The sequence below is a fragment of the Myotis davidii genome, unplaced genomic scaffold (assembly GCF_000327345.1).
Source record: "Myotis davidii unplaced genomic scaffold, ASM32734v1 scaffold2904, whole genome shotgun sequence".
Taxonomy (NCBI): Eukaryota; Metazoa; Chordata; class Mammalia; order Chiroptera; family Vespertilionidae; genus Myotis; species Myotis davidii.
This window is the reverse complement of record NW_006295197.1, coordinates 42489-57186: the sequence shown is the minus strand read 5'-3', so window position 1 is coordinate 57186 and position 14698 is coordinate 42489. Positions and strand designations below refer to the sequence as shown.

General features: G+C 36.5%; 1 protein-coding gene across 2 annotated transcripts in view; it reads right to left on the bottom strand.

Annotated features, from left to right (window-relative positions):
• Positions 1 to 14698, bottom strand: part of LOC102763237 (chromosome unknown open reading frame, human CXorf57) — a 33651-nt gene that overhangs the window by 11543 nt on the left and 7410 nt on the right. The window contains exons 5-10 of one of the 2 annotated variants that reach the window (XM_006769898.2): positions 13864 to 13955; positions 13634 to 13756; positions 10273 to 10377; positions 8810 to 8974; positions 7304 to 7464; positions 5755 to 5921 (exon numbers count right to left, since the gene is read on the bottom strand). In XM_006769898.2, the coding sequence (XP_006769961.2) occupies positions 5755 to 5921; positions 7304 to 7464; positions 8810 to 8974; positions 10273 to 10377; positions 13634 to 13756; positions 13864 to 13955 (813 nt within the window). Of the gene's footprint in view, positions 1 to 5754; positions 5922 to 7303; positions 7465 to 8809; positions 8975 to 10272; positions 10378 to 13633; positions 13757 to 13863; positions 13956 to 14698 lie in introns of those variants that run through there. The other variant, XM_015567915.1, reaches the window with a different exon arrangement.

Genomic DNA, 14698 nt, shown 5'->3' with positions numbered 1-14698 from the left:
TGGGGCAGTTTTCTCCCAGACAAAAGTGCTGGGACCTCACCTCCACAGAGCTGACTGGCAGCCATCATATATGAGTCTCCATCAACCTGGTCAACACTCTTCACTGCACTCTGGTGATTCGCTGAGATCCTGCCCCATGCAGTTTGCAGCTCCAACCAAGCTGTTTGCAGTGTATTTTCCATATGAATGGCCTGTTCTGGCTCAGGTTTCAAACTTTCCTAAGATCTCTCAAACAAGCAGAAGCTGGTGTCACATGCCCCATTGCTCTCAATAAGAGGCCCCAGGCCCAGCATTAGCAGCAGCTTAACAAAGTTCACAGCCTGGCCTTTCCTGGGAACACCTAGCCCAACACAAGTGGTAGCCATCTGTAGATTGCTCTTTAGATTCTTTAGATTGTGCTCGGTAGCCCCAGGCAGGGCATAGGCAGTGGCTGACTTTTCACCCCCCAGAAGGCTCCAGTTAGTGCACCCAGTGGACAGCTTCAGACTACACCAGATTACAACTCTATCACATCCATGAGTGACACACCCAAGGGGCAGACTCAGTGAGCACCAAAGCCCCACTAAAGCAAGTTCTGCTCCATAGGGGTATCTTGTACAGCAGCTCTTCCACTGTAGTCAGCAGCTGGTCCTCATAGCCAACTGGCCTGGGGGGAATCAATTATTCCAAGTGATGCCCACAGCAATCAAGGCTCAACAACAACAAGACTGTGCACACAGCCCACACAGGAACACACTTAGAGTTCCCAGTTCAGGTGACTGGGGAGGCTGAGCCACTGGGCCCTACAGGACACCTACTATACAAAGCCACTCTACCAATTCTAGGAGACATAGCAGCTCTACCAAATGCATAGTAAGAAACACAGGGAAGCAGCCAAAATGTAGAGACAAAGAAACATGACACAAATTAAAGAACAGAAGAAAGCTCCAGAAAAATAAATAAATGAAACAGAAACAAGCAAACTACTAGATACAGAGTTCAAAACAATGGTTTTAAGGATGCTCAAGGAACTTAGTGAGAATTTCAAGGAAATTAGTGAGAACATCAAAGACACAAAAAAGGACCAGTCAGAAATAAAGGATACACTAACTGAAATAAAGAAAAATTTATAAGGGATCAACAGTAGAGTAGAGGAAGCTGAGAATCAAATCAACAATTTGAATATGAGGAACGCCCAATCAGAAGAGCACAAAAAAAGAATCATGAAAAATATGGCCCTAGCTGGTTTGGCTCAGCGATAGAGTGTCAGCATGCAGACTGAAGGGTCCTGGGTTCAATTCTGGTCAAGGGCACATGGCAGGGTTGCAGGCACATGCCAGGTTTGCATGCTCAATTCCAAGTTGGGGTGTGCAGGAGGCAGCCTGTCAGTGGTTCTCTCTCATCATTGATGTTTGTATCTCTCTCTCCCTCTCCCTTCCTCTCTGAAATCAATAAAAACATATTTTAAAAAAGAATAAAAAATATGAAGATAGTGTAAGGAGCCTCTGGGACAACTTCAAACATACCAACATTTGTATCATGGGGGTGCTGGAAGGAGAAGAGAAAGAGCAAGAAATTGAAAACATATTTGAGGAAATAATGACAGAAAACTTCCCCCACCTGGTGAAAGAAATAGACATACAAGTACAGGAAGCCGATTGGCCCCTGGTGCTAAACCAGGGGCCCCTGGTGCTAAACCATTCGTAGATGACCTGAGAATCCTAAGCAAGATGAACTTAAAGAGGCCCACACCAAGACACATCATAATTAAAATGCCAAAGGTTAAAGACAAAGAGAGAATCTTAAAAGCAGCAAGAGAAAAGCAGTTAGTTATCTACAAGGGAGAGCCCATATGTCTGTCAGCTGATTTACCAACATAAACTTTGCAGGGCAGAAGGGAGTAGCAAGAAATATTCAAAGCGATGAAAAGCAAGGACCTACAGTGAAGATTACTTTACCCAGCAAAGCTGTCATTGAGAATTGAAAGTCAGATAAAGAGCTTCACAGAAAAGAAAAAGCTAAAGGAGTTCATTACCATCAAATCAGCATTATATGAAATGTTGAAGCATGTTCTTTGAAAAAAGGAGGAGTAAGAGGTAGAGGAAGAAGAAGAAACAAGAAATATAAACAATAAAGTGGCAATAAATACATATTTATGAACAATTAAATCTAAAAATCAAAATAAATGAACAAGAAATCAAATGAACCCTTGTGTTGAGGGCTGACTTTCAATAAATCACATCGAGGGATCTGCTCTGCTACATATGAAACCCAGACCCAGAAGCAGGTTGTCTACGAAAGGTTTAGCACCAGGGGCCAATGGGGGCCATGTGGAGGGAGGGGCTGCGGGAGGTTGGCTGTGGGAACACACTGACCACCAGGGGGAAGCTCCTGCGTTGAGTGTCTGCCCCTTGGTGGTCAGTGCACACCATAGCGACCAGTTGACCGATTGTTCTGGTTGTTCAGTCATAATGGTAGCTTAGGCTTTTATATATATAGATATGTATTACCCATAGACATAGACAATAGGGTGATGAAGGTGGGGGTGGTGGTGGTGAGATTCTGGTGGAGCAGGGCAATGAGAAGTAAAAAGGGGGGGCATCTGTAACACTGTCAACAATAAATATTAACAACACAATTAGTATACTTAGACCTAACTGACATGTATAGAACACTGCACTCGAGGATGATGGAATTCACATTTTTTGAGTGCATATGAAAAAGCATTTACCAAAATTGACCACATGTACAATTTAAGAAAAGCCTTTCAACACATTTCAAATAATTAAAATAGTTCAGAATATTTTCTCTTTCCAGAGTGAAGATAAGCTGAATTAAATGTTAAAAATGCAACTAGAGATTCTCAAGTGATTGGAAATTAAATGATATGAGTCTGAAGAGAATCACACTGAAAACCAAAAAAATGTTTGAACTAACTGATATGAAGTAGGAGGTGGCTAAATCAGTGCATGGAGAAAAATGTATAGCAAATATGCATATATTAGAAAGGAAGAACCCAAAAATCAATGATTTAATTTTCTAGCTCACATAGCCAGATACAAGCTTAGTATATAACCCAAAAATGAGTCTGATTGGACATAGCTATTACAAAAGAATAGTGTTAATTAAAAAAAAATCTAAATGATTCTGTACTTCACCTTCTTTATTAGTTTCTCAGTTTTGTTGCTACTGCAAAGAAACCAAAACTGTTAATTATATACAATTCATAATGGAGTTTATGTATAAAAGATCCATGCTTAAACAACTGATGAACAAATTATTTTAAATTAAATACATTTATAGTATTTTAAGTTAAAATATACTGCATACATAAATTAAAATGTTTATTTTTGGGTTACTTCCCATTTTAAATTAATTTTCAATTAGTCCATGCTGAGCAAGGCAGATGTGCAATTATTTGGAGACAGGGTCACTGAAGATGTAATTAGTTAAGATGAAGTCATACTGGAGTAGCGTGGGCCACTAATATGACAGATGTTTTTATAAAAAGGGATATTTAAACACAGATACAGATTGGGGTGATGTTTCGACAAGCCCATGAATGTCAAAGATTGTCAGCAAATCACCAGATGCTGGAAGGAGAGGCATGGGGCAGATTCTTCCTTACAACCCTCAAAAGGAACCAACCCTGCTGACACCTTAATCTTAAAGTTGTAGCTTAAAGAACTGCGGGACAATAATTTTCTGTTGTTTAAGCCATACAACTTGTGGTACTTTGTCATAGCAGCCCTAGAAAACTGATACAGATTTCAGTACCAGGAAGTAGGGTGCTGCTGTTACAAATAATTAAAAATGTGGAAGTGGCTTTGGAATTAGGTATTAAGTGGAGGCTGAAAGAGTTTTGAGATTCATTAACAGAATAAGTTTCGACTGCTTTGAAGAGAATGTTGCTAGAAATATGGATTTTGAAGGAGAATCTGTTCAAGATTCAGAAAGAAAAGAACAAAGCTATAGACAAAGCTTCTGTTTCTTAGGGAAAACACATATTGTCATGAACAGAATGTTGCTAGAAATATGAATGTAAATGGAGCTTCTGGTGAGGTCTCAGAAAGAAATAATGTCTAATTTGAAACTGGATGAAAGGTGATCCTTGTTATAAAATAGCAGAGGACTTGGCAGAATTGTGTTTTGTTGGATGGAAAGTGAAACTTGTATGCAATGAACTTGCATATTTAGCTGAACTTACAAAGTGTTGAAGGCACAGCTTGGTTTTTCCTTGCTGCTTATAGTAAAATATGAGAGGGTAGAGACATTTGAAAAGAGAATTGTTAAGAAAAAAGGAACCACACTTCAATACTTGGAAAATTCTCAGCCTACTCAATTTCAAAAAATGAGAAAGTCTGCTCTGGATAGAACACCAAGGGTATTGTTGGCGAACCATTTGCCCAACACAGGCTTGTGACCTATGGGCCCAATCAACTATCTCATTTGGCATGCTGTTAGCTTAGCCAGTGGTTCTCAACCTTCTGGCCCTTTAAATACAGTTCCTCATGTTGTGACCCAACCATAAAATTATTTTCGTTGCTACTTCATAACTGTCATGTTGCTACTGTTATGAATCGTAATGTAAATATCTGATATGCAAGATGGTCTTAGGCGACCCCTGTGAAAGGGTCGTTCGACCGCCAAAGGGGTCGCGACCCACAGGTTGAGAACCACTGGCTTAGACTGAAGGGATATAGGTGAGAGGAAATGAAGAAAGGCTGTTGGGTTTCTGGAATTCTAAAGTCAGGAAATGACCTGATAGATATATCCAGCTGTGATCGTGTGTTACTCTTTTTAAAAAAGGGAAGAATAACCCTGAGGGTAAGGCCTTTTCTTTATGAAGGTAGAGCCATCACCTCAGTTCCAGAGTACAGAGCCAGCTACCCACTCAGGCTGTCACCTGTTGAGCCCAGAGGACATAGTATCATGCCAAACAGGATAATTCTGGAGCCTTAAAATCAAGTGGAACTGATCCTGCTAGGTTTCAAACTTGCTTGTGACCCATGATCCTTTTCTCCCTTGCAATTTCTTCCTTTTGGAATGCCTGTCCCACCAATTGTATTTTGGATAGATAATGTGTAGTTTCACAAGTTACAGATAGAAAATAATTTTGTCTGAGGATGAATCACCCTGCATCTCATCCACACATGATTTAGATGATATTTAGATGAGATTTTGGACTTAGAGTCAATGTTGGTATGGGTTAAGACATTTGGGGATGTTGTGATGGGCTGAATGTATTTTGCATGTGAGGACATAAATTTTAAGGGGCCAGAGGACAGACTAATAATATGTAACTGATTACATTTTCAAGGACAGTGAGAATGTGACATTTAAAAATAGGGTCATTAAAGATGCAGTTGGTTAAGATAATATAATATTGGAGTAGACCAGTACCCCAGAATGGATCTGTAATCCAATGTGGATGGTGTCCTGAAAAAAGTGGAAATCTGGACACAAATTTACACATAGGGAGAATGCCAGGTGAAGAAGATCAAGGCACAGATTGGGGTGATTCTTCTATAAGCTAAGACATACCAAATATTGCCAGTAAACCACCAGAAGCTAGGTGAGAGTCATGGAACAGATTCTACCTCACATCTCTTATAAGGAATTCACCCTACCAATACCTTGATCTTGTACTTCGTCAGCCCTAGGAAACTAATACAACTTCTGTACAATTATGCATTTTACAGGATAGAAAGAAACCAACAAAACAAAACAAAACAACCTAATATTCTATGTATGTATTTAATACAAATGACTTACAGTTTGGCAAATGGCCCTTGCAGAATCCTTTTTTTCTTGGGAGGGCTCAAACTTGTACATGTAGTTTGACAACTCACAGAACCATCATCTTGATGCTGTTTACCATATAGTTCCTGACTTTGACTTTCTTTTATTGCTGTTTGGGATGTTGAGGGTTGGTTAACATTCTGAAACCAAAAATTTAGAGAAAACATTTAAAACTAATTCATTGAAATTATTTATTTTAAAAGTCTACAATTTTAGTTTACTCATTTTTCATAATCTTAAGAATTGTGACAACATGTTGAAATAATAATAGTGCTTTTATAAAGATGATTTATCCTAATCCATCTTCTATTAAAATATTTTTAAAAGAAAAATAAACAGAAGTCCCTCTTATATTACTATAGCTGAAAAGTTAGATTAGATGTGTATTTCTGTAAGAACAGTAATCCTAGCCAATTTGGCTCAGTGGATAGTGTCGGCCTGTGGACTAAAGGTTCCCTTCTGGTTAAGGGCACATGCCCAGCAGTGGGTGCGCAGGAGGAAGCTGATCAATGATTCTCTCTCATCATTGATGTTTCTATCTCTCTCTCCCTCTCCCTTTGTCTCTGAAATCAATAAAAATATATTTAAATTTTAAAAAGGATCCGTAAACAAATATTTAAACAAATAACTGCAGTTGTGTTCCAATAAAACTTAAAAAAAGAATAGCAATCCTAGAAATAATTTAAAAAATAAACTCATAGAAAAAATTAACTTTTTTGACTTGATTATGCCTAGATTTCAGAACTGGTGTCTTATACAACTTGGCTAAGACTGCCATGCCAGACCCAGAGGTAAGAACTTCCTGTGGAAGTGTTCCTAAAGTTCTGGGCTTGACAAAACGTAAGAAAATAATATATAGACATATTTCATTTTATTGTGCTTTGCAGATATTGTGTTTTTTACACATTAAATGTTTGAGGCAACCCAGTGTGGAGCAAATCTATTGGCACCATTTTTCCAGTACGCTCAGATGATGGTTAATCTTTTCATCAATAAAGTATTTTTTAAATTAAGGTTATGTAAACTGTTTTTTAATTATAATGCTATTGCACACTTAATAGACTATAGTATAGTGTAAAAATAACTTTTATATGCACCGAGAAAACAAAAATTCATGTGACTTGTTTAATTGCAATATGTGTTTTATTGCAGTGATCTGGAACTGAACCCACAATATTTCCAAGGATGCCTGTAATAATATATACCACTTGGGAATTTAAATAACAACAATCAAGATAGGCTTAAATTGTGTAGAAAGCAAAATCAAGATACCAAATTTTGAGGGCCTTGGGAAATATCAGAGGCTATGACCTTCTGCCCAGCCTGCTCCAAAATAAATAAATGACAGAAAAAAGAAACAAAAAGCAACAATGATCTTTCCCCCCTCTTGGTTTTACACCATTAAGAAGAATAATAAAAAAAGAATCAATGCATGTGAGTTCTGAATAAAATGAACAAGGTGCAACTGTAATTATGATCATAGCGTTTTCAGCAATATACTATTAATTCTCTGGTGCCATACCCGAACTGTTTCTGATGCTGAGGAACTTCCAGTTGCACTGCTAATGGGAATATACTTTATAGCAGTAATTATTCCCTGAATTGCAATGCGTTTTTGTTCCCTATACTGCAAGTTTTCAATCTCCTTCCTCACTTCACTTATAGCTGTCAGGAGCGACTGAACTGCAAAAGAGTAATTCCAAGGAAATTGTAAGTTTTAAAGAACTGAAATGATAAAAATAAAAACCAGATTTGCAATCTAAATACAACTTGAAATTATAAACTTGCCACATAATTTAAATTTGTGAGGCTTTGTGTTTATATTTGGCATCCTCTTATGTAATTTTTGTAAAATAGGCAAAATATATTAATCAGTTAAATCATGATACAGTCTTCTAGTCTGGAATTTTAATTTGAAACAGAAATTTTGTATATTCAATGTAAATTATAGATCATATTTCAGACTAAAAAGTGTTGCCTAGCCACTGCATAGACACACACATTTTAATATTTCTAAATATATACTACAAATTGACGGCATTATAAAGTGCAAAAGGGCCGAAACCGGTTTGGCTCAGTGGATAGGTCCCAGGTTCGATTCCGATCAAGGGCATGTACCTGGGTTGCGGGCACATCCCCAGTAGGAGATGTGCAGGAGGCAGCTGATCGATGTTTCTCTCTCATCGAAGTTTCTAACTCTCTATCTCCCTCCCTTCCTCTCTGTAAAAAATCAATAAAATATATTTTTTTAAAAAAAGTGCAAAAGGATGCCAATACAGGGTGGGGCAAAAGTAGGTTTACAGTTGTTTATATGGAAAATAATACAATAATAAATAATAATATAAGAATAAACTGTTTCGCATACTCACAAATGTAACTACTTTTGTACACCCCTCTATATTGGATATAACACAATCGAGTGCTACCTTTAAATAAAAATGACACCCAAATCAATGAGATGCAAAATGAGTACTGATAGAGAGGCCTAATGTTAATTACTTTTACTACAATTAGATATGACAATTGAAAAGTTTAACACTTAAGTATATTGTTTTTTAAAACTGTGGGATAATTGCATGGTTTTGGGAAAAAAAGAGAAATTTTGAAATACTGACCTATCATCTAAATACTATACTATTTCATAAGATTAGCATAATGCAGTTTTCAGTATCTTGATATCAAATTGCCCAGTGTTCCCTTTGATATCTTAGTTTCTCTAAGTAATGTCATAGGAGTTGAAATCTACTACAGTCAGGGTATATCTCAATGACATTAAATTGAGATATTATCTCTATTTAGTAATCGTCTATGTTCCTTCTTTTCTTCCAGTCAAATAAAATGAAAATATTACCTTTAGGACACATGATATCTTTAGATTTGCAGAAAAACAGCACTATTATCAGGAAGTGTTGATACATTTTGGCTCACCCCCATATAATAAAAGAATAAAGAAGACTAACTGATATTTCATACACCATACATGTAGCATATAAAAATATCATTTAAAAAGTATCAATTTTATTAGTACCTTTTACAGAAGTACTATACTTCGAAAATGTTTCTGGCACTGGGGGATAGGGGTAATATCCACCAATAACAGTATTCTTCATTTCCCCAGAATCAGTCTTTGTTTTAATCCAGCGAATAAAACTTTTTACTTTGGTATCATTGACATATGGCTGGCCTCTATGACCTATTTGCAAGAAGGGTAAAGAGAAAAATAAGGGCGGGAGTGTAAACCAACTTACTGTAATAAACTGAATGGACTTTTTTGTATAAATACAGTTTAATATTAAAACAGTTTCTTATATCACCAAGAAAACAAGTCATGTTCACTGATTCTCTATATAGAGGATAATTGTACTCAATATGCATACTAGAGTTTTAATGGACTAAACTGTAGCTGTCTACAGGATACTAAAAAGCCATATGAAAAAGAAACTAATAACTGGGATTTTTCTAACTATCCAAATGGTTGGCATTTTCTTTAAATTGATTTTTAAATCATGTATTATCTTGAATATATCGCATCATGGATGAACTAAATTGCCTATAAGTATAGCTCAACATTTTTTAAAATTAAATTTATTTGGGTGACATTGATTTCAGAGAGAGGAAAGGAGAGGTAGAGATAGAAACATCAATGATGAGAAAGAATCATCGATTAGCTGCCTCCGGCACGCTCCCTACTTGAGATTGAATCTGTAACACAGGCATGTGCCCAGACCAGGAATCTAACGGTGACCTCCTGATTCATGAGTTGATGTACAACCATTGAGCCATACTGTCCAGGCAGTAAAGCACAATGTTTAAATTCATTTTCTTAACGCACACTTAAAAGTGCTATTTACATCTGATGTTATTAGTATTTATAAAATGAGGTGTTGACAAAGATGTGTGTTACACACTTCCTAGAACTCTTGACAAATTTCCTAATCACCAATATGTTAGCATTCTAGTAAACACACCATTCCACAGTACTCCCTCACTAATCTGGAACCTTTTATCTTTATTGTTTTGACCCCATTATCAAAGGGAACAGAGAAAAATAAAGTATTTATAGACAAGTAGTGTGACTCTTCTTGCTATATAAGTAAATTGTGAGATCCTGAGGCCAAAATTTGATGCACATTTTTGTTTTACTCAGTATTTTAAAATATTGCTAAATTGAATCCGTATTGTGATGGAGGGCCTAACAGTTTTCAATCTATCAAATAATTTATGATTATCTACCTTATAGCAAATAGGAATTAAAGTTAGCCAAAGATATAAACACAATTCTCCAGTGAGTCACAAAATCATTGTTTCAATCATAAATAATCTAGAAGAAATATATTTCATAGGCTAAGTATTCTTTTAAAACATTCTTATAGAGATAAAGAAGATGAAAATAGAACTATCTTGTGGTTGAATGTTGTTATGTAAAAGTTAATTTAATGAAGAGAAAATATATTACATTTCCAGTAGAGCATATACAAAGGCATTGCTCACCGATAATAAATATTTGACTCTCATTTGTAGTGGTGAGGTAAAGCAGTTTAGGTACTTGATTGTTATTTCTGACAACTTTCAACTGTGTACACATGAAATATGTCACTGTAGAAAATGAAAACACTTATGAAAGAACTTCTGCATTTCAAAGAGGACATACCAAGATCAGGATTTAACACAGTGCTTCTCAAAAGTTAATAAATATAGAAATCATCTAGGACAATTATTAAAATGCAAATTAAGATCCAGTAGTTTTAGGGTAGGGTATGAGATTCTCCATTTCTAATGAGTTCCTAGGTGATACTAGTGCTGCCAATCCCTTGACCACACTTGGAGCAACAAGGATTAACACTTACCTTTTCCTTTAGATAACGGACTTAACACTTACTTTTCCTTTAGAATATACAACAGCTGCACCTAACTGAAGTCACTACTTGCTGCACAGTTGAAGAGTGCAAGAGTCTTTCTAATGGGGCACACAACACAATGTGAACAATTATTTCCTAAAGAGAAAAAAGGCTTAGTTTCTCCAAGATGTTTTCACTGATTAACTCAATTTAACATTGATCCCTAAAGTACTCCTTCCACCAGATAGGGCTATAGAGTATTAATTTCAGTTTGGTTAGGAAAAATATTTTACATATGTTGACCTTAAGTAGACTTTAAGCCTCAATGACAAGGCTTGTTGTCTATTATTTTTGTTCACCTTGCTAACAAACTTGATAGGCTAAAAAGAATAACTGAAAATAAGATTATGTCTGCAGACTTGAATTAGTTTCAAGAGCTATCAATTATTTTTAAATATCTATGCGTTTATTTGGGAAAATTTCATTAATCCAACAGTTTCTAAAAATTTTAACTCCTTACATGGCAAAACAGTTATAGTCTTGCAAACCAGGAAATAAAGAAATAAATGTAAATACTTCTAATCTCACAATAACAGTAAATTCTCACTTGAGAATAAATATTTTCCTAGACCATGATATATAAATTCATTTTCTTCATCTTATATTTACTAGATCTTTATTTTATAGCAATGAAAATAAAGAAAACCTGTTCAAATGACTAAGAATAGTTGTCTTAATATGTACTGTGTTTCTTTTACTTCAAAAAACTGTACAAATATGTGAGTATTCATGGTTAAAGATGTTGATAGAGCAGCATTAACAAAATATCTTATTCTAATTTCATGGCTGTTAAAAATCAGACATGGCCTGTTTTTCTCAGTGGTTAGAGCATCGGTCTGTGGATCCAAGGGTCATGGGTTTGATTCCTGGCCACGGGCATGTACCTCGGCTGCATGTTCACCCTGGCCATCTCTCTCACATTGATGTTTTGTGTGTTTTTTTCACTCCCTCCCTTACCCTCTCTTTGAAAAATAAATGGAAAAAATATCCTCGGGTATAGATTAAAAAATAATCAGACATTCATATCTAACACTTAATAGCTGTTTGACATCCAGGAGATTACTTAACCCACTGGACCTTTGTTTCCTTACCTATAGATTTGTAAAAAAACGTCAACTCTTTAAAAGGTAACTGGGAGTACAAAATGAGATAACATCTATGAGCATTTGATACATAGTAAACATTCAATATTAGTTTCCCTTAGTTCTTCACTTTCATAAAAATTAAAAAAAGATGCCCTACTACCAACTAATTTTGGTATTACTACAGAAGACCCTTAGTCATGTTCCCCTTCATAGGCCTAAAACCCCCTTAATACTCACCATTCATTAAGTGATTTTTTCCCCCTTCATTTTTGGTCAAAAGATGAAAATAAATTGTAATTGTTGTCAATTACCGTATTAGAGAAAATCTCACCAAAGTCCATACAAACCTTTATATATATATATTCTCACAAGAAATAGAACATGCATGCTAGGCAACATTTCTGTGAAAAAGCATTATGTAGAACATGTGTCAGTTTGTTGTTTAAAGTGACTACAAAGAGAAACCTGGCAATAAAACTCATCTAACATGAGGTAATAGAATTGTCATCAGAGGGCATTGCTACCAATCATTTATGCCTCTGGAGAAGTTATATAGCCCCGCTCACCTTGGAAGACCAGGCTTTGGTTTTCGCTAAAGCTGTCTTTCTGCCCTCTCCCCCAGTAGTTGGGGTAAGGTTTGGTTATAGTAAGTTATACTTAAAAAAATAATCTCACAAATAGAGGGTGGAATCTAATGAGATAATATCTGCACAGTGTATAATACTGTTTTGCAATAGAGAATAAAGGCGTAGCAGAACAGCCCTGTACAAGGTCTCCAAGTCTTCTGATCTACAATGTCTACCATGTTGCTGATTTTATTTTTATTATTTTAAACTTATTTTTAAATGATTTCAGAGAGAAAGGGAGAGGGAGAGAGAGGTAGAAAGATCAATGAGAGAGAATCATCTATCAGTTGCTTCCTGCATGCGCCACACTGGGGATCACGCCCTCAATCTGGGTACATGCCCTGAGCGGGAATCAAACCATGACCTCGACCTCCAGGTTCACAGGTCGACGCTCAACCAATGAGCCACGCCAGCTGGGAATGTTGCTGATTTTAAAAAAATTGCATGTAGCCAAGACTGAGAGTTTCCCTAATGTTAAGAAATATTTAACAATCGGTATTTAATTCATATAATCAATCATTTAGAAAATAGTAAAATAGCACATCATATCTAAAATAGCTTGATACTACAAAATCAAAGAAGGAAAAATTCACTGAAGTTGTTAGAAAGTATTATGCATACTTTTTTCTTATAATAGATACAAAAACTAACTTGTTATATAAAATATACAATAGGGTGCTTCTAAAATGTTTTCAAATAAATAAAATTAGTGAGGAAAAAACACCTATATATCTAAATGAATGCAAGGGGAAAAGGTCAATGACAAAGTAAGTAAAATATTAACCAACTGTTATAATACCACCAACCTAATACTAATTTAATACTCAAATGGAATCATACTTGTCATTGTCAAATTTAATTACACAGCCTGCCAATCTCCTACCAATTAATTCAACATTAGGAAAGTCTTCATTGTCTTTCCAAGTATATACAAAGGAAACTGACTACCTATGTTTTAGTTTCACCGAATCTTATGCTTTTATGTCTGAAATGCTAACAATGAGAATAAGAGCACCTATTTTCTGAAAAACTAGTTCATTCGCAAATTAATTCTGAATAAAAAACCAGAAGGTGGTTAACATGTAATACCAGATATAATATTAATATAGAAAAAATTAAACATGCTATCATAGCTTGAATTTGCTAACTCAGTATCATGACCCTCTATAATTAAGTTTAACATTTTTAAAGTTAATGCCCCCACTTGAAAAAATAAAAAGATAAAGATATTGGAACTGAGTACTTGGGCAAATATTTTCAAAGATTTCTGGCTGAGATGTAGAAAACAGTTCCACAATGAATGGTTGATCTGAAGTCCCGTCAGCAATGTGAATCCAGCGATATGACCAAAAATCTTCACTGTTTTCTATATAGATATAATATTAGAATAAATGAAGGTAATTGATTATGCATATATAAACACAGAACTAGTCATTGAAATCCTTTTTATTACTTTCAATTTCAAAAGCTTACCTTTCTTTTTTAACCGTTGGACCCTTCCTACAAAAACTAAAACGCCAACAACATCACAGATTTGCTTTTCTGGCATATCATCCAGTTCTGATCTAAAAAAACAAATAGTTAAATAAATATTGTATCTTTAAACAGTAAAAAAGTATTTTAGAACTATGGTTGTGAAAATGTACATTTACATAATTAATACAGCAAAATTTCGGGTAGATTTTGAGCAAATTATAATATTTTATTTCAGTGACTAACACTGAAAATTATTTAAGACTAGGGACCCAGTGCACGAATTTGTGCACCTTGAAAGGAACTGTGGACCGCAAGGCTGCAGTAGGCACAGGGGCCGGTCTTGGCCCATTTTCCATAGCCCTGCCCATCCCCTCCTGCTGCGGCCCCTAGTCCCCTGTCTGCCAGCAGCCCAGATCTGGCCGCCTCTGCTCCCACACGCTGATGGCACTGGCCCAGCTTGCACCTGCTGACAGTACGGGGTGATTGGGATGGGCGCCAGTAGTGGGTGCAAGCGGGGCTGGCACCATCAGCAGGTGTGAGTGGCGGCTACTGCCCTGATCATCCCGCAGGAGCGGGGGGAGGTGGAGAAGCCCTTAGGGGTGATCAGGGCTGGTAGCTGCTGCTGACACCTGCTGATGGCGCCAAGTGATCAGGACTGGCGCCGGGCACTAGAAGTGGATGCGAGCGCTGGCTCCAGTGCCGGCTGTGGGTGTAAGCAGGGCCGGCCCTGGCAGTGGGTGCGAGTGTGGCTGGCACCGGTGACATGTGCGAGTGCTGGGCAGGGCTGTGGTGCATGGGAGCAAAGAGTTTGCAGTAAGCACCAGAGGCTTGT